Source organism: Sciurus vulgaris (genome assembly GCF_902686455.1).
Source record: "Sciurus vulgaris genome assembly, chromosome: 5".
NCBI classification, from domain to species: domain Eukaryota; kingdom Metazoa; phylum Chordata; class Mammalia; order Rodentia; family Sciuridae; genus Sciurus; species Sciurus vulgaris.
The window spans coordinates 103323222-103337921 of NC_136465.1; the positions used below are offsets into that span (position 1 = coordinate 103323222).

General features: G+C 36.8%; 1 protein-coding gene across 2 annotated transcripts in view; it reads left to right on the forward strand.

Annotated features, from left to right (window-relative positions):
- The first annotated feature begins 3274 nt into the window (after positions 1-3274).
- The window catches only part of LRRK2 (leucine rich repeat kinase 2), a 140942-nt gene continuing 129516 nt past the window's right edge, over positions 3275-14700 (forward strand). Inside the window, exons 1-5 of one of the 2 annotated variants that reach the window (XM_079139253.1) lie at positions 3275-3578; positions 3842-3927; positions 8501-8610; positions 10955-11043; positions 13974-14108. In XM_079139253.1, the coding sequence (XP_078995379.1) occupies positions 3428-3578; positions 3842-3927; positions 8501-8610; positions 10955-11043; positions 13974-14108 (571 nt within the window). In that variant the 5' untranslated portion in view covers positions 3275-3427. The remainder of the gene's footprint in view (positions 3579-3841; positions 3928-8500; positions 8611-10954; positions 11044-13973; positions 14109-14700) is intronic. The other variant, XM_079139252.1, reaches the window with a different exon arrangement.

Sequence of the window (14700 nt, forward strand, 5' to 3'; positions counted from 1 at the left end):
TTTCTATTGTTTCATAATAAGACAATGCTTCATATGTTGTGCAAGTTGTGTCCTTTATAAGGGTACTGGGATGAAGGGATGGGTGGAGTCTGAAAGTCAAAGTCTGCTTGGTGTACCCTGGCATGGGGCTGTGTCTGCCTGGAAGGAAGGGCACTTTTTTTTTTTTTTTTTTTTTTTAATTCATACTGTACTACCCTTTATTGAACTTGATAGATAAAGGTTACTATAGGCCCCAAATTGATATCTTCTTGGACAATTCTCTCATCTTGTCTTGCTTCAAAATTGTCTGGGCCATTCTAGGCCATTTGGTCCTGTTTAAAGAAAAAGATATATGAACATTGTTGAGAATTTTATTAGTGTTGCACTTTTTTTTTAATTAGTGGAAAATTGGCATCCTTTTAATATTTAATCTGCCTGTTTATATATGTACTTATTTATGCTTCTTTACTTCTTTTTAATGTGGTTCAGTGATTTCTTCATAAAGGTTTTATAAAAATTTTGTTTGAGTTTTTTTTCTCCTTTTTGTTATTGAACTCACATACACACACAATTACTCTTTATAACTGTCTCATTGATACTTATGAGCACAGGTTTTGTGTTAAAATGAACATATTTATCTTTTACTATTCAATCACAGTGAATTTCCTGTTCAAAACCTTAATTCATTTTTTTCCTAGCATATCTGAGGAGTAATTTGTAAGAACTGTTAAATCAAGGTTACTTGTTCTTTTGTCATTTGCACTGATTCCCCCAGCCTCCCTTTATTTATTTATTTTTTAATATATTTCTAGTTGTAAATGCACACAATACTTTTATTTATTTATTTATTTGTTTGTTTGTTTTTATGCAGTGCTGAGGACTGAACCCAATGCCTCACACATACTAGGCTCTACCACTGAGCTACAACCCCAGACACTGTGATTTCACTTTTTAATTCTTGTTTCCTCATACCAAGATTAAATAACTGGTAATCTATGTGTTCTCCTTCAGGTCATTTTTATTTAACTTTTGAGGTCATCTGCAGTTTGATTTGGTGTTTGCTGTAATTAGTAATATCAGTTTTATATTTTTCTTTCCAGGAACTTAGTCGAATGTTTCAGTACTATTTTATTTCCCACTGAACACTGCCTTAATCTTGAATTTCTACCTGTAGCCTTCATTTTCATCCTTAAATACTTGAAGAGTTGATAAGCCTTGAGATTTTGATCAATTAATTAAACATTTTTGAAAGCTCAGAGGATTTCTTTGCCCTACCACTGCAGGAATTCATGGGAGGATGTTCCCAGCAGAGAAGTCACATCCCCACATTGCCTACTCACAGTGTGGCCAAGGTAGAATAGACAATAAATAGGCAACAGATGGATGAATGAATTGAAGAAAATAGGAGGCACCTTTCTACTTTGATTTATTTTACTTTGGAAGAGAGGTTTCAATTTCTTTCCAAGTAGTAACCCAGTAGACTGGGAAGGGAGAAACCGATGCAGAATAGGAAGAAAGGCATGAAAGAGAGAATTTCTAGGAATGTTTGAAATACAGATTCAATAGTCAGAAGTTGAAGCAAGTTCAGAAACCACTTAGAAAATAATATACCTTAGGTCTGATAAAGGTAATAAAGTTGAGTTTTTTCTTTTAATTATATACAGAGGAGACAATTTAATAGACTACATGAACTCATTGCTTGCTTATCTTCAACAATTATCAACTCAAAAGTCATTATTTATCCTATTTGTACCCATCTTGCCCCTTTCCCCAACACTCGATTACCTGAAAGCAAATTTTAACCATTCTGTCATTTCAAATTAACTATATTAATATGTCTCTGTAAAAGGTAAAAACTCTTTGCAACAACAAACATATTCATAATATCCAGGTTGAGTTTGAATTGGATATCTTACTAGTGTAACATATAGCTCACTCTGATTAAACTGGTAGAGTGTGAGGAACCCTCAGTCAGAAGTAAAGTGATCTTCCTGGGTTCAAGCCTGACTCTCAAAGTCCCACCTGTGTAACTCTAGTGACGCTCTTCACTTATCAACTTCAGATCTGTTTCCTCCTTAATAACAGAAGGTTACTTAGGAAAGACTTATCAATTTCAGAATTGTCATCAGCTCCAGGCTAAAGTTAACAGATATGGGGTGGGGAATCAAAAGTTTGGAAGTGCTTACTTCCAGTCTAATCCTCTTCTTTGTAAATAACCTTGAGGATAGATCATCTGAAGGAAATAGATAGATATCTTTGCCTAAGCCTTGTCTGCACTGTTCTTCCTCAGGTTTCTCTTCCTGAAAAATACATCACTCAGAGCTGGTGGGGATGTGCGCGCGCGCGCGCGCGTGTGTGTGTTGGGGATGAAGAAGCCAGGTCCTCTGGCATACTAGACAAACCATCTACCACTGAGCTCTACCCCTGGCTCCGCTTTACCTGTAGGGATCTAGATATCCTTACTCATAAGTAATTCTGATTACCAGATGAGTATTGCTTCTTCCACTTTCTCTTGGTTCGAATGGCGCTGAGAACGGATTGCTATTTGGTGTGCTCCAACTCTCAGCATCCTGCTTAGTGCAAACTAAAATTTTCAAAAGTCAATTTAGTGACCTTTTGGCAACCATAGCTTTTCGATAACAGAAACAAATTTTACTTCTTCCCTACAAATGCCACAACAATTCCAGAGAAGAATGTAGCTAGGTAAATTTCGATTGCTAAACTCTCCATCCTTTGGGGGAAATTACTCATCTCCCTATAGGGGGAGAGAATGTTTTCCTAAAAGGGGCCCGCTGGGTGGTGTCCTCTTTTCCCAACGCCCTGATTTCTATTCTTAGATCTGGAGATAGGCGGCTTTCAGTTTTTTCCTTTCCTAGTTCCTAGCCCTTAGGAGGGGCTGCAGAGGACAGACTGGCGGGTCTCTGCGGGTGGGCCCAGGGCAGGCCGCGCGCTTCCTTCCCGCCGCTGCAGGGCTCTGGGCCTGGGAATTGGCAGAGTTCGCTTAGTCAGTTTCTTTCTGCACGACTACTGGCCGCGCCGCCGCAGCTAGTGGGATCCTGTCGGAGGAGGAGGCGCGGGCCCGGGTCTGGTCCCGGCGGGCGTGGGGGTCCACGGTCACGGTCACCGTCACGGTCACCGCCGCCCGCGGGCCCACACTCCATCCGCGCCTAGGTCGCCGCCACGGTTCTGCGCGGCGCGTCACCTCGGCCGACTGGCAGGCCACTCTGCTCGTTTTGGGGCCTGGGTGGGGGAGGAGGAAGCCAGGGAGGAGGGCTCGGGAAGAGGGAGGGCAGTGCGGGGCGGGGAGCCGCTGCCTTCCTCATAAACAGGCGGGTTGGGTGCCGATGGGGCCGGCGGGTAACTCTGGCCGCGGGCAGTGAGCGGCTCTCTCCCGGGAGCAGTGGGCATTCGTGCTGGGAGGGGCGGCGGGTTTGCAGCAGGGGCCACCATGGCTAGTGGCAGCTGTCAGGGCTGCGAGGAGGACGAGGAAACTCTGAAGAAGTTGATAGTTAGGCTGAACAATGTCCAAGAAGGCAAACAGATAGAAACGCTGGTCCAAATCCTGGAAGATATGCTGGTGTTCACCTACTCCGACCATGGTAATCGTTTGCAAGGAAACTGCTCTTTTATTCTCCCCTCCACTCCACTTTTGCGAACTTTCTCCCCAAGCCTTTGGAACTGCCCAAACCTGAACTTTCCAGAGTCCCTCAATCTCCCTGCTCTTTTCCTTAGGGCAGAAAGGACCTGGGAAATCCAGGAAAATCTTGAAATCATCTGTGTTGCTTTTTTCCCCTTGTAAAAATTTAATGGGATGGTGCGGATTGTGACTTTGCCTCTTTCCCCCCACCCCCTTATTTTCCAGCCTCCAAGTTGTTTGAAGGCAAAAATTTCCACGTGCCTTTGTTGATCGTCCTGGACTCCTATATGAGAGTTGCCAGCGTGCAGCAGGTAAAAGGAGTTGTTTTCACTTTGCTCATCCCGCTTCTGTTGGGAAGACACATTTTTCTATCAATGTTTTGTATCCGGAGTTCTTTGGCATGATAAACCGCTGACAGTGATTTTAAGGTGGAAACATTGTCAAATCATTAGCCAATATTAACAGAGTTAAAGGGCCCACTACAGGTTCCCTGTCTTTCAGAGTTAACTTTGTAAAAACGACGACAGAATATGGATGGTAGTGGGAGCAGAATAAAACTAGGTTGTGGATTAGTTCTTTTATTGGCAAGATATAGTTCGTTAGTGGTTGGATCACACTATTTTAAGAATCTTCCCAATTGTAACGTGTCCTAGATATGGCACCATTGTGCATAGTTTGTAAAAGATAAATAATGAACAGTAATACAGTATAATAAGTAACTGACAAACTCATAGTTTCAGCTTGTTTTGTTTTTTCACTTGAAGACAGATTTCTAGCCTTCAGTCACAGTATACCTTGTAGTACATAAAGAAAATGATGTTTTCTAGTTCCCCTATGTGTTTAAATACATGCTTTGCAACTGTTGTCATGTAAAATGAATGTAAAAGCACAACTTTTAGAATCTGTACTATAGGATGTGCAGAAATATGCTAAATAACTTGAATATATTTTTTAAAGCAGCCCTAAGATGATAATTAAGAATGATTTACAGTTAAGACAAAATTTCTGCCTAAGGTGATAACTTCCTCTGGAGCATTTTGAGATTTGGGGAACTGAAATCGGTTTTGTCATCTGCATACTAAGTCATGCAGAGGAAGAGAAGTGGCCTTTAAACTTTGTGGAGGTGCAGTTAAAAAACCAATGTTTTTTACTATTTGTTTGAGAGGCTAAACAGATGTAAGAATTATCTCATTCTCTACATTGGTGTTTGTCCCTCTTTATTTTTATGTTGTTTATCTAGCTATATCTAGTCTGGGTGAATAATATGTTTAGCTTCTTTTATATAAGGATATTTATATGTGGAATAAATATTTTTATTTTTCTTCAACTGAAAAATATTCCCATCTATTGATTTTTCAGGCTGTTATCAAACAAAACCAAGAAAAGTTGAAGGCATGATAAGATACTTTTCTTTTTAGCACTTTAAGTCTGAATTTTGTCCATGGAATGTGAGTCACTTCTTAGGCACTGGCCTATTGTGCTTGCTGATCTCCACCCACATCATCCTTCTTACTTTGTGTTCAAGAATGTTTGATTCTGGCTGCCTCCTTTCCCAGACTTTGTGCTTGGTAGACTCACCCTTGCTTGGTACCACTAGCTCCTGGTAGGCTTTGATCTGTAAAGTCCAGAGGAGACAGTGAGAACAGACTTGAGAGGAGACAGACTTGAGAATCCCAGGGAAGCAGGAGCATACTCACTACCTAATTGTTTTCTTTTTATGGTGGAAGGAGGGGTGCTAGCTATTAACCCCAGGGCTTCCCACATGCTAAGTGTGCGTTCTACCATCAGCAACATTCCCAGCCTCCCCTAATTCCTAATTTTAGAAAATGTCCAAGACTAGGCACATTTGTCTGGAATAGTTATGAACATTACTCAAAATCCTTGCCTAGAAAGGAACAGAGGCCACACAGAAAATAAGCAACAGTCTTTCAATTTGATAATTTTAATGGAATAGAATTATGAATGAATTTCAGCATCATACATGTATACATCTGCAAAGGGCATTGTGTATATGACATCCACTTGATTCTCACTATAATGTCCCTGGAAGTCTTACTGGATATTTCACACTCATGGTGGCTCACGTGAAAGCAGGTAGCCCTTTGAAGCTTAGACAGCTTCTAACAGAGTCAGGATTCAAGTGTTTTCACTCCTTCAGAATCTCTTTCCATCCAACAGTGTACTAGGCACTGAATTCACAATCCTTTTGTGTAAACAAGTAAAAAGTACAATGTATGGTATAAGAACTGTGGTCTTGCTAGGTACAATGGCACCAATTATCATTTAATTATCACTGGTCTTCTTAAAGGGATACAGAGTGGGGTCTCTGTTTATATTTTAATACTCCCCTTGAAAGTAGTTGGTTTCCTTTAAATTGCTTCAAAATATTGGTGTAATTCGTGTAGATATCCTTTACTGCTTTATGTTTCAAAATAGCTGGATGGGCCAAATTAAAAACTCTTGATGAATATGAAGAGTTAAGTAAATTACTCTTTGGAAATAAATATTAAGATTTGTTTCCAGAAGTCATTACCAATGATATTCCAGACTCTGAATTTTTATTCTCAAGGTCTTATATTCTATTAATGTTTCTTAGTAAATGACAGTCTTTAGAGAATTGGTGGTTAGACTAGCAGCTGTGTACTTTTTTCTACCTGCTAGTCATTTTCTTTCTGCTTCTCAGTTTTACTTTTTTTGTCTACAGAGTTTCAACCTCTGAAGGAGAGCAAAATAAATGAAAGTGGCTAAACTTTTCTTTAACCCCTCAACCCTTTCCCATTGTACATAATCAGATGCTTGAGTTTATAGAATGATTATAATAAAGCAAAGCTACCAATTTAATTATATTGTAAACTATGCAGGATGGAAATCTCTCTTTGAAAGAGAAGCTCTTAGTTGAATAGATTAATGGATCTATTGTTACCTCTGCTTTGCTGCTGGAGGTTCTGTTTAATCAAAGAAGCTCGACTTAGTGATTGCAAGATCAGTTGCCTGACTCTTCTTGCTGTTGATGCCACAGCTTTACCAACCCAAACAAAACAGGTTTTCTTCTTGAGTCAGCCATACAGGTACAGACATGAGAGCATCCCTATGTGATTTTTTTTTTCCCCACTAGAAGCTCTTCAGAATGTTATTTAAAAAAAAAATTTTTTTTGAGGAGAAAAGTCTCCATGTATTTTATGAAAGCTCAAAATAGCCAGTTTCTATGACAGCTGGATTGTCAATGTCTGTTCAGCTTAGGTGGAGGAGGATGTCCTATTTAAACATAGGTAAAAATAGCTGTTAGAAATTTCTGCCTTTTAAACTAATTTGAAATTTTATAAAAGGAAAAAGTGGCAAAGTAAAGCAAATTCATGCTTAATCTGAAAAATAATATTGTGAAAAGATCTTATAAATAATATTATAGTATTGTAAAAAAATTAAGAGAATTTTTATCTCCGTGTTTATTCCTATAAGCAAGTAAGAAACTTGTGCTGCTATTTCTGATTGAATGTGTATGAATTTCTCACTTTGTCATTCAACTGGATCATTCAACTCCAGTTGTACATCCAGTCTTATCCCGTGACAGTGTCCTTCCCTGTAGCAGTCTTTTTACCACTTTGCTTCCTGCTCTCATGTCTCAACAGTTTTGGGATGTTCTTTTAAAACCTGGCTCAAGTTCTGCGTCCTCTATGTTATGTCTTTGAACAGTCCTAGCTCATAACAAGGTACTTTCAGGACTCATTATATTGGTGTTTATAACATAGCATACTTAGGTACTTTTTCTTTAATCTTAGATACTACATTTATATGCATTTTCTGGTTCTTTCCTGACCATATAAAGTACAGTTTTCTGATATAATAGAAAGAATTGAAGATAGTTTCATTTACATACAGTAGGAAGTGTGGGTTAAATTTGGGGGGCACTAGGGATTGAACCCAAGGATGCTTAACCACTTAGCCACATCCAAGCCCTTTTTAAAATTTTATTTAGAGGTAGAGTTGCTTAGGACCTTGCTAAGTTGCCAAGGCTGGCTTTAAACTCAGGATCCTCCTGCCTCAGCCTCCCTAGTCATTGGGATTACAAGCATGCACCACCGCAACTGGTTAAATATAATCTCGTTTGGAATTAATATTTTATTTTTTTCCCCAGAGGTAAAGAGCACCTTATTCAAATTGTCATATGTAAATGGACTGAGTATAAATGTATTTACAATATAACAATGAGTTCTAGTGTCATCTGGGAAGATAAAAGAGCCTTTGGCATTTGTGATATCCAGACCACTTCATAGTTTTAGACATTGTAGAAAAATGTAAAGGGGATCTGAGCAATTCTGCCTCTGCCCTGTATTACAGTCCCCTGCTTTTTTTCCCTACTGTATCAGATGTAGATTTAGTCATAGGCTAAGCCATTTCATTTTCTTCTGTTAGTCTAGCCCCATTACTTGAGAAACAGTCATTTCTGATAACCTATACTTTGCTACTAAACTTTCCAGCTATTCCTAAATCTCCATTCCAAGTCACATTATTTACCCATATAATTAAAATCCTAAATACCTGGAAGAGTTTCTGTCAGGGAGATATGTGTTAGGAACATTGCAGGATGTGAGTATAGTCATTCTTGCACTTAATTTTGATATGCCCTTTTAAGCTCTTTGCTGGTTATTTTAGTTTATTTTGTTATAATATAATGGTTGTTTGTATGCCCTTCTGGTATGACTCTTTGAATAATATGTATTCTAAATGTATGGCTTGCATTTATTTCTCAGTAAGCATTTCAAGGTGTTGTTTTAAATAGTTATTTTAAAATGATAGAATCACTATCCCACTGAGAATGAAGATTCATGTTTGAATATGTTACATTAGCATCTTTTTAAAATGTGAATATTTGTTTTTTGCTTTCAGGTGGGTTGGTCACTTCTATGCAAATTAATAGAAGTCTGTCCAGAAACAATGCAGAGCTTAATGGGACCTCAGGATATTGGAAATGATTGGGAAGTCCTTGGTGTTCACCAGTGAGTATGACAGATGCATCTATATCTTTGGCAGTCTTTTCCTAAAAATAACATTTGCAATCCAAGGCCATTCTTATAAAATCCTTCAAAATATAGGCATTTTCCTTGACTCAATGATTTGCAATTATAGAGAGCTTGAATCTCAAATCATATTGGTGGCAAAATTATAAAGTGACTATTATTTTAATAATGTAATCTACAATTATATAATCGGATGAGTTGTAGATTTTTGATGGGTATTTAAGAATTCAAACCAAAAAGAGTCTTTTACTTTTTTAATAGTGCAACTAACACAAACTACTAGTTCTTAAAAATAGGGGAACTGAAAAGTTAGTTCTATAAGTAGTAATTTGAATGTTTATGCTTTACTGTCTTTAAATAGTATATGTATATTCACATATACATACTTGGTGGGTTTAAACTATGGTTTTCAAAAGAAGAAGAAAAATCTCCTTTAGTACATGTACAGTCAAATCTTGATAGCTGTTTAACTACCTTTCTGTAGCTTTCAGCATAATCACTTATTAGTGAGACTGCTTTCTTTGCCATGATTACTTAAGAAAGAATTTTCTGAGGAAAAATTTATTTCCAGGAAAATTCTTTTTTGAAAACTTAGTTTCTCCAACATTTAAAAAGCATCTTCTGCTATTTACTTTGTTTTCTCTATACCTAATGTCACTTATCTTTACTTTAGAGAGGCAATTGTGAATATATTTTGCTTCCAAAGGTATATTGCTTGAGAAAAATATAACTTATGCAAAACTAAATTTTACACTTGTATTGTTTATCAGCATCAACAATAGATCAACACCAGATTTAAACCAATTACTGCTATGTGTTTGTTCATAGGTGAGCATATCTTATATCTAAGTACTAAGATATGAATATAGCCAGTATTGCATTTAATAATTTTTTATGCCCTCTAAAACCATATGTAAATACTTAGAGCTTATACATTTTTCCATTTTTGGTAAATATTTGTTGCTGATCTTCAGTTTCTAACATACCAGTGTGTGTTTCAGAAAAAGCATATTTATAATTAATTCATGATCTCATCTTCAAACTCATCTCTGAAATTCTGAGTCCATTATATGGCATTTAATAAGGGGTTATCCAAAATTACTATAATTAGTAATTATAACTTTAAGGGAAGATTCCCAAAGACTGGACATATTAGAAACTCATCTAGTCATATTTCAGTCAGAACAACTGTTAAGTTAAATTATATAGACTTTCTATAGGAAATATCATTGATTTACTCACTAACTCACTTGTTCATTCATTCATTTCCCTTCTTTTCATTGAGTGTTTTTAAGTCCCAACTCCAAGCCAGAAGTAAGCCAGAAAAAGATAGACACAGTGCTCCTTACAGTGGAGCCTATTTGATGATTCTCATCCAAAACTTACTATAAAACATATTTCCCCATTCGGGAGCCTTTTCCCACAAAAGATCTACAAATACTAAAGAGAAATGATTTCGATAGTGTTGAATTCAGTAATAGTGGGAATGGGACAGGGAAAGGTTGGGTGCGGAGGATAGGAGGAGTGTTGGCTGAAAATTAAAGAAAAGGATCTCTCAGTTCCTCACCTTGCTGATTGGAAATCATATGACAAGTCTTCTGAATTTCAATAAAGCTTTGAATACCACCAGCTGGGTTTCCTCCCAACAAAAGCAAAATAACACCAGGCAGATTTTATTTTGGAATTGATAATGTGGGGATTAAAATCTCATAAAATTGAACTAATTAAATACTGTTGAGAGTCTGGATTGAAATAAATTCTTTATACACACTCTAGCATCTCTTAGATCTTTCTGTATTAATGTATTAATATACTCAAGGGAATTCACACGTTTTCATCACATATAAAAATGGGCTGACCTTTTGATGTATGCAGCTTTTCATGATAGTTTGGATATGGAGTTGGCTGAAAATAGTAAACTGAATTTGAATTTTTAAAAGAAAGAAAATGAGCAGTACTTATAACTTTTCTGAGGAGACTCATAATATTTCCTGTCAAGTTTCTTTGTTTTTGTTTTTTTTTTCCCACTTTATTGAGATATAGTGGGTAGTTAAAAATTGTATGTATTTAAGGTGTACAACTTGTTGATTTATGTATGTATTGTGAAATATTCACCACAATCAAGCTAATTACATTCCTGTTTATTTGTATAAGCCTGGTTCAGGTTTGTAGGAAGAAAAAAACCAAATAAAACTTATGAACTTCACTATGGGGAATTAAATACAATGAGAATAGCAAAAATATGTGAGTAAAAAATAATACTTAAATAAGCAAACCTCTGAGTATAACCTTTCATTGTTACTGGATTTGCTTTTAATTCCAGACTGATTCTTAAAATGCTAACAGTTCATAATGCCAGTGTAAACCTGTCAACAATTGGACTGAAGGCCTTAGATCTCCTCCTAACTTCAGGTAACAGACTTACATATTTTATGTATAAAAATATTTGAAGCCATTTATTAAATGTATTTAAGTCATTAGGATCATCATATAACCTAAATATCAGTTCTTTCTAAAATTTTTGTTTCTATTTTCTCTCCTCATCTCTTTTCTTTATACAATTTTTTTTCTCAAAAATCTCATGTAGTACCTTGATTTTAAATAATACTTGATATGTCACTCCAAAATCTCTATTCCAAGCCCCAATTTGCTCTGTAAATCTGGTTCCACATTTCACATTCCCACTGGCTTGGTGGCCATTCATGCCCTGGTCATTTTTATACCCTTCTCCATACATATCTTTTATTATTTTTCTTTGGTACTGGGGATTGAACGCAGGACCTCAAGCAAGCACTATACCCTGAACTACATCCTCAGTTCTTTTATTATTTTATTTTGGGACAGAATCTCACCAAGTTGCCCAGGCTGGACTCAAACTCTCGATCCTTCTGCCTTAGGCTCCCAAGTAGCTGGGATAATAGGTGTGTGTCACACACCCAGCTTCGTATTTATCTTTCATATGTTTTCTATAATATGTTCTATGGTATACTATAAAAGCAATATTTAAAAATTATATAACGTTTCTTCTTAAGTGCTTGCTAGATGCTGGGCTCCACATATAAAGTGCTTCACTCTTTTTTAAAAACATAACCCTGGAGGTTGGTATTTTATCTCCATTTTCTAGGTGAGAAACTCTGAAGCTATGAGAGGAGAGATTGCTTTTTCCACTAAGTGGTAGAACCAGGGTCTGATTTCACATGTCAGTTTCTCTACCTGGGAAAACTTCTGCATGGAGGATAATGAACCCGAACAAAGACTTTTGATATGATGCAATTCTTGTGGTCACTGCTGTGAGGTCATTTAAATGACCTTACATGACATTTGAGGTCATGTAAGTTTCTGAGAAGAAAGTCTGCTCACAGGGACCTAATCTTTAAGCTTTGCTTAAAGTAGAGGAGAGTGTTTTAGGTCAGGAGAACCATTCCTGCAGAGTGGCAGAGGCCTGGGAGGGCAACATGAGAACCTGGTCATGTAGGTGGGGAGATGTAATGTCCTCATTAGCCCTTCTCTCAAGAAAGAGGGTAAAGACAAGGGTATGAAGGAGGAGCAATAGGAAAAGCCAGAAGATCCTTGTCATTTCACTGTAACCTTTTATTAGAATATTTAATGACATGAGCTAGCTAGTTTTAACCTTGATTTATTTTAAACTTTGTGCTTGGGAACTTAATTTTTTTGGTTCATTCTCCATTTGGTGATGGACAGGAAAATGAGGATTTATGAATGAAAAAAAATCTCCCAATGCTGGAATATATAGAAGTCAGCAGCATGCAGACAGAAAATAAGACATGTGTTTTGAAAAGATTAGTTAATTTAATTTCTCCCCTATAACATTTTGAGCTATTAGGAAATTTTATATGGGTTTTAAAGTTTATTTCAAATACTTATTAGAAGCTGATTTGTAAGTCATTTTTATTGTCTGGCCAGTAATTAATTGATTTAATAGTTATTGGGTATTTACTGTTCTTCTGTGTGCTAGATAATTTTAAGACAGATGAGGCAAAATTCCTACAACTTAGAAGTTCATGATCCATCACTGCTGTCCAATATTATATTCTGCAATGACAGAAATGTCTGCATTTTCCAATACCATAGCTATTGGCTCTATCTGGCTGGTGAACATTTGAAATAGCAGAAACTGAATCTTAATCTTATTTAACAGAAATTAATTTAAATTTGAGTTTAAATAGATATGTGTGATAGTGGCTACAGAATTGGACATCCCAGGCATATAGATTAAAGGATTTATAATAATAATTAAAGTTTAGTTGAGGAAAGTACTATAAAAAGAAATATGAAGAAAACCACCATTGAGGAGAGAGTAGCTAAACTCACTTGTAGAAGTTAAGAACGTGGACATGACCTGCCTAAATTTTAATCCATCTGTGCCTCTTATTTGTTGTTGGACCTTGGGCAGAGTTCTTGGGTTGCTTAACCTTTATGTGCCTTGGTTTTCTGATCTTTCAAATGGCCATTGATTGCACCTACCTGATGGGGTTGCAGTAGTGATTAAGTATGTATATTGAAGTGCTTCGACCAGTGACTGACATATTTGCACTGTAAAAGTGTTTACTACTGCTACTCCTATTCTAGTACTATTATTTTTACTGCCAGTATGGGTGTTATTTGTGTTATTTCTTGAATTATGGCAATAATAGTTTTGGTATAGAAGAGGACAAGAACATTTCATGCAACATGAGCAAGTGCAAAGGGATATTAAAAAGAAGCTTAGTTAAGCTTAGATAAGCAAGCAATTCAGCATATTTGGAGTTGAGACAAGGCATGGAAGGAAATGAGACTGATGAGATCCATGTAGTTGTTTTTGGGAAGGATCTTGTTTGTCATGCCAAGGAGTAAGAGAAAGCCTTAGAAAATTTCAGCAAGGAATTTGCAGAATCACATTTGTTTTAGAAATATAATGCGGGGAATAAATTAATTAGGTAGAGTTTTGGGCAGGGCAGAGCAATTAAGCAAATGTTTTTGCATTTTAGGTGAGATATGATGAGGTGTGGCACATGATAGGAGCGATGGGGTCTTGTTCAAAAAAGAGTTTTCCAGATATTTAGGAGATCACACTTGAAGGACTTAGTAATGATTTGATTAGTTGGTTAGAGAATGAAAGCAAGATATAGGATGAAAAATGGGAGTTTTCTTCCTTCGTAACTACTCCATGATGATATCACTGATGAAGACAGGGTATAGGAGTAGGCTAGGTTTGGGGTGCCCATGACAGTTCAGACAGTTAAGTGGTCTATGAAAAGGAAACATTCATGTTCCTCATGTAAAAATTAGCACCACTGTTGAAGCAGCTCTTTACTTAACGGCATTTCCTTTTCTTCAAATAGGTAAAATCACTTTGCTGATATTGGATGAAGAAAGCGATATCTTCTTGTTGATTTTTGATGCCATGCGCACATTTTCAGCCAATGATGAAGTCCAGAAACTTGGATGCAAAGCTTTACATGTGCTGTTTGAAAGAGGTATTTAAAAATGTCAAAATCTTTATTTTGAACTATATATAACTTTGTGAACCCTGGTTTATTATCCAGAGTCTTTATCAGTTTTTAAGAACTTGAGTGATGACTCATCAAAAACCCAAGTTAACCTATGTTTGATTTCATGGTTTATTTTTTTCTTTATTAGCACCCACACAATCGGTTTTTTAAAGTGAACATCCTGCCTTGCTAAACAATGAAAGAATGTCTACTATAGGAAAAGTGGGATATATTTATGATAAGAAAAGGGTACCTAAGTCATACTATTTATTAATAAATGAGTTGTCTGTCAAGGGTAAATTCTGGGGGTCTCTCAGCCACATCCCACGTGGATGAGAAAAGGGTTAACTGCTGGAGGACGATGTTGGCTATAAATTAATCAATTACCCATAAACTTATCTAATCAATAAACACACAAGAGCCAGTACTCTTTTAAAAGAGGGGGGCTTGACAGGTCTGGCCATATCAGTTCTGGCCTCTAACAACATGGAGTAGCCCAACTCTCTTTTATTTATAATCACACATGTAAAGGGCCTGGACCAGGAGGGGCTTCTTCTGTGATGAACAGGATGGGGTG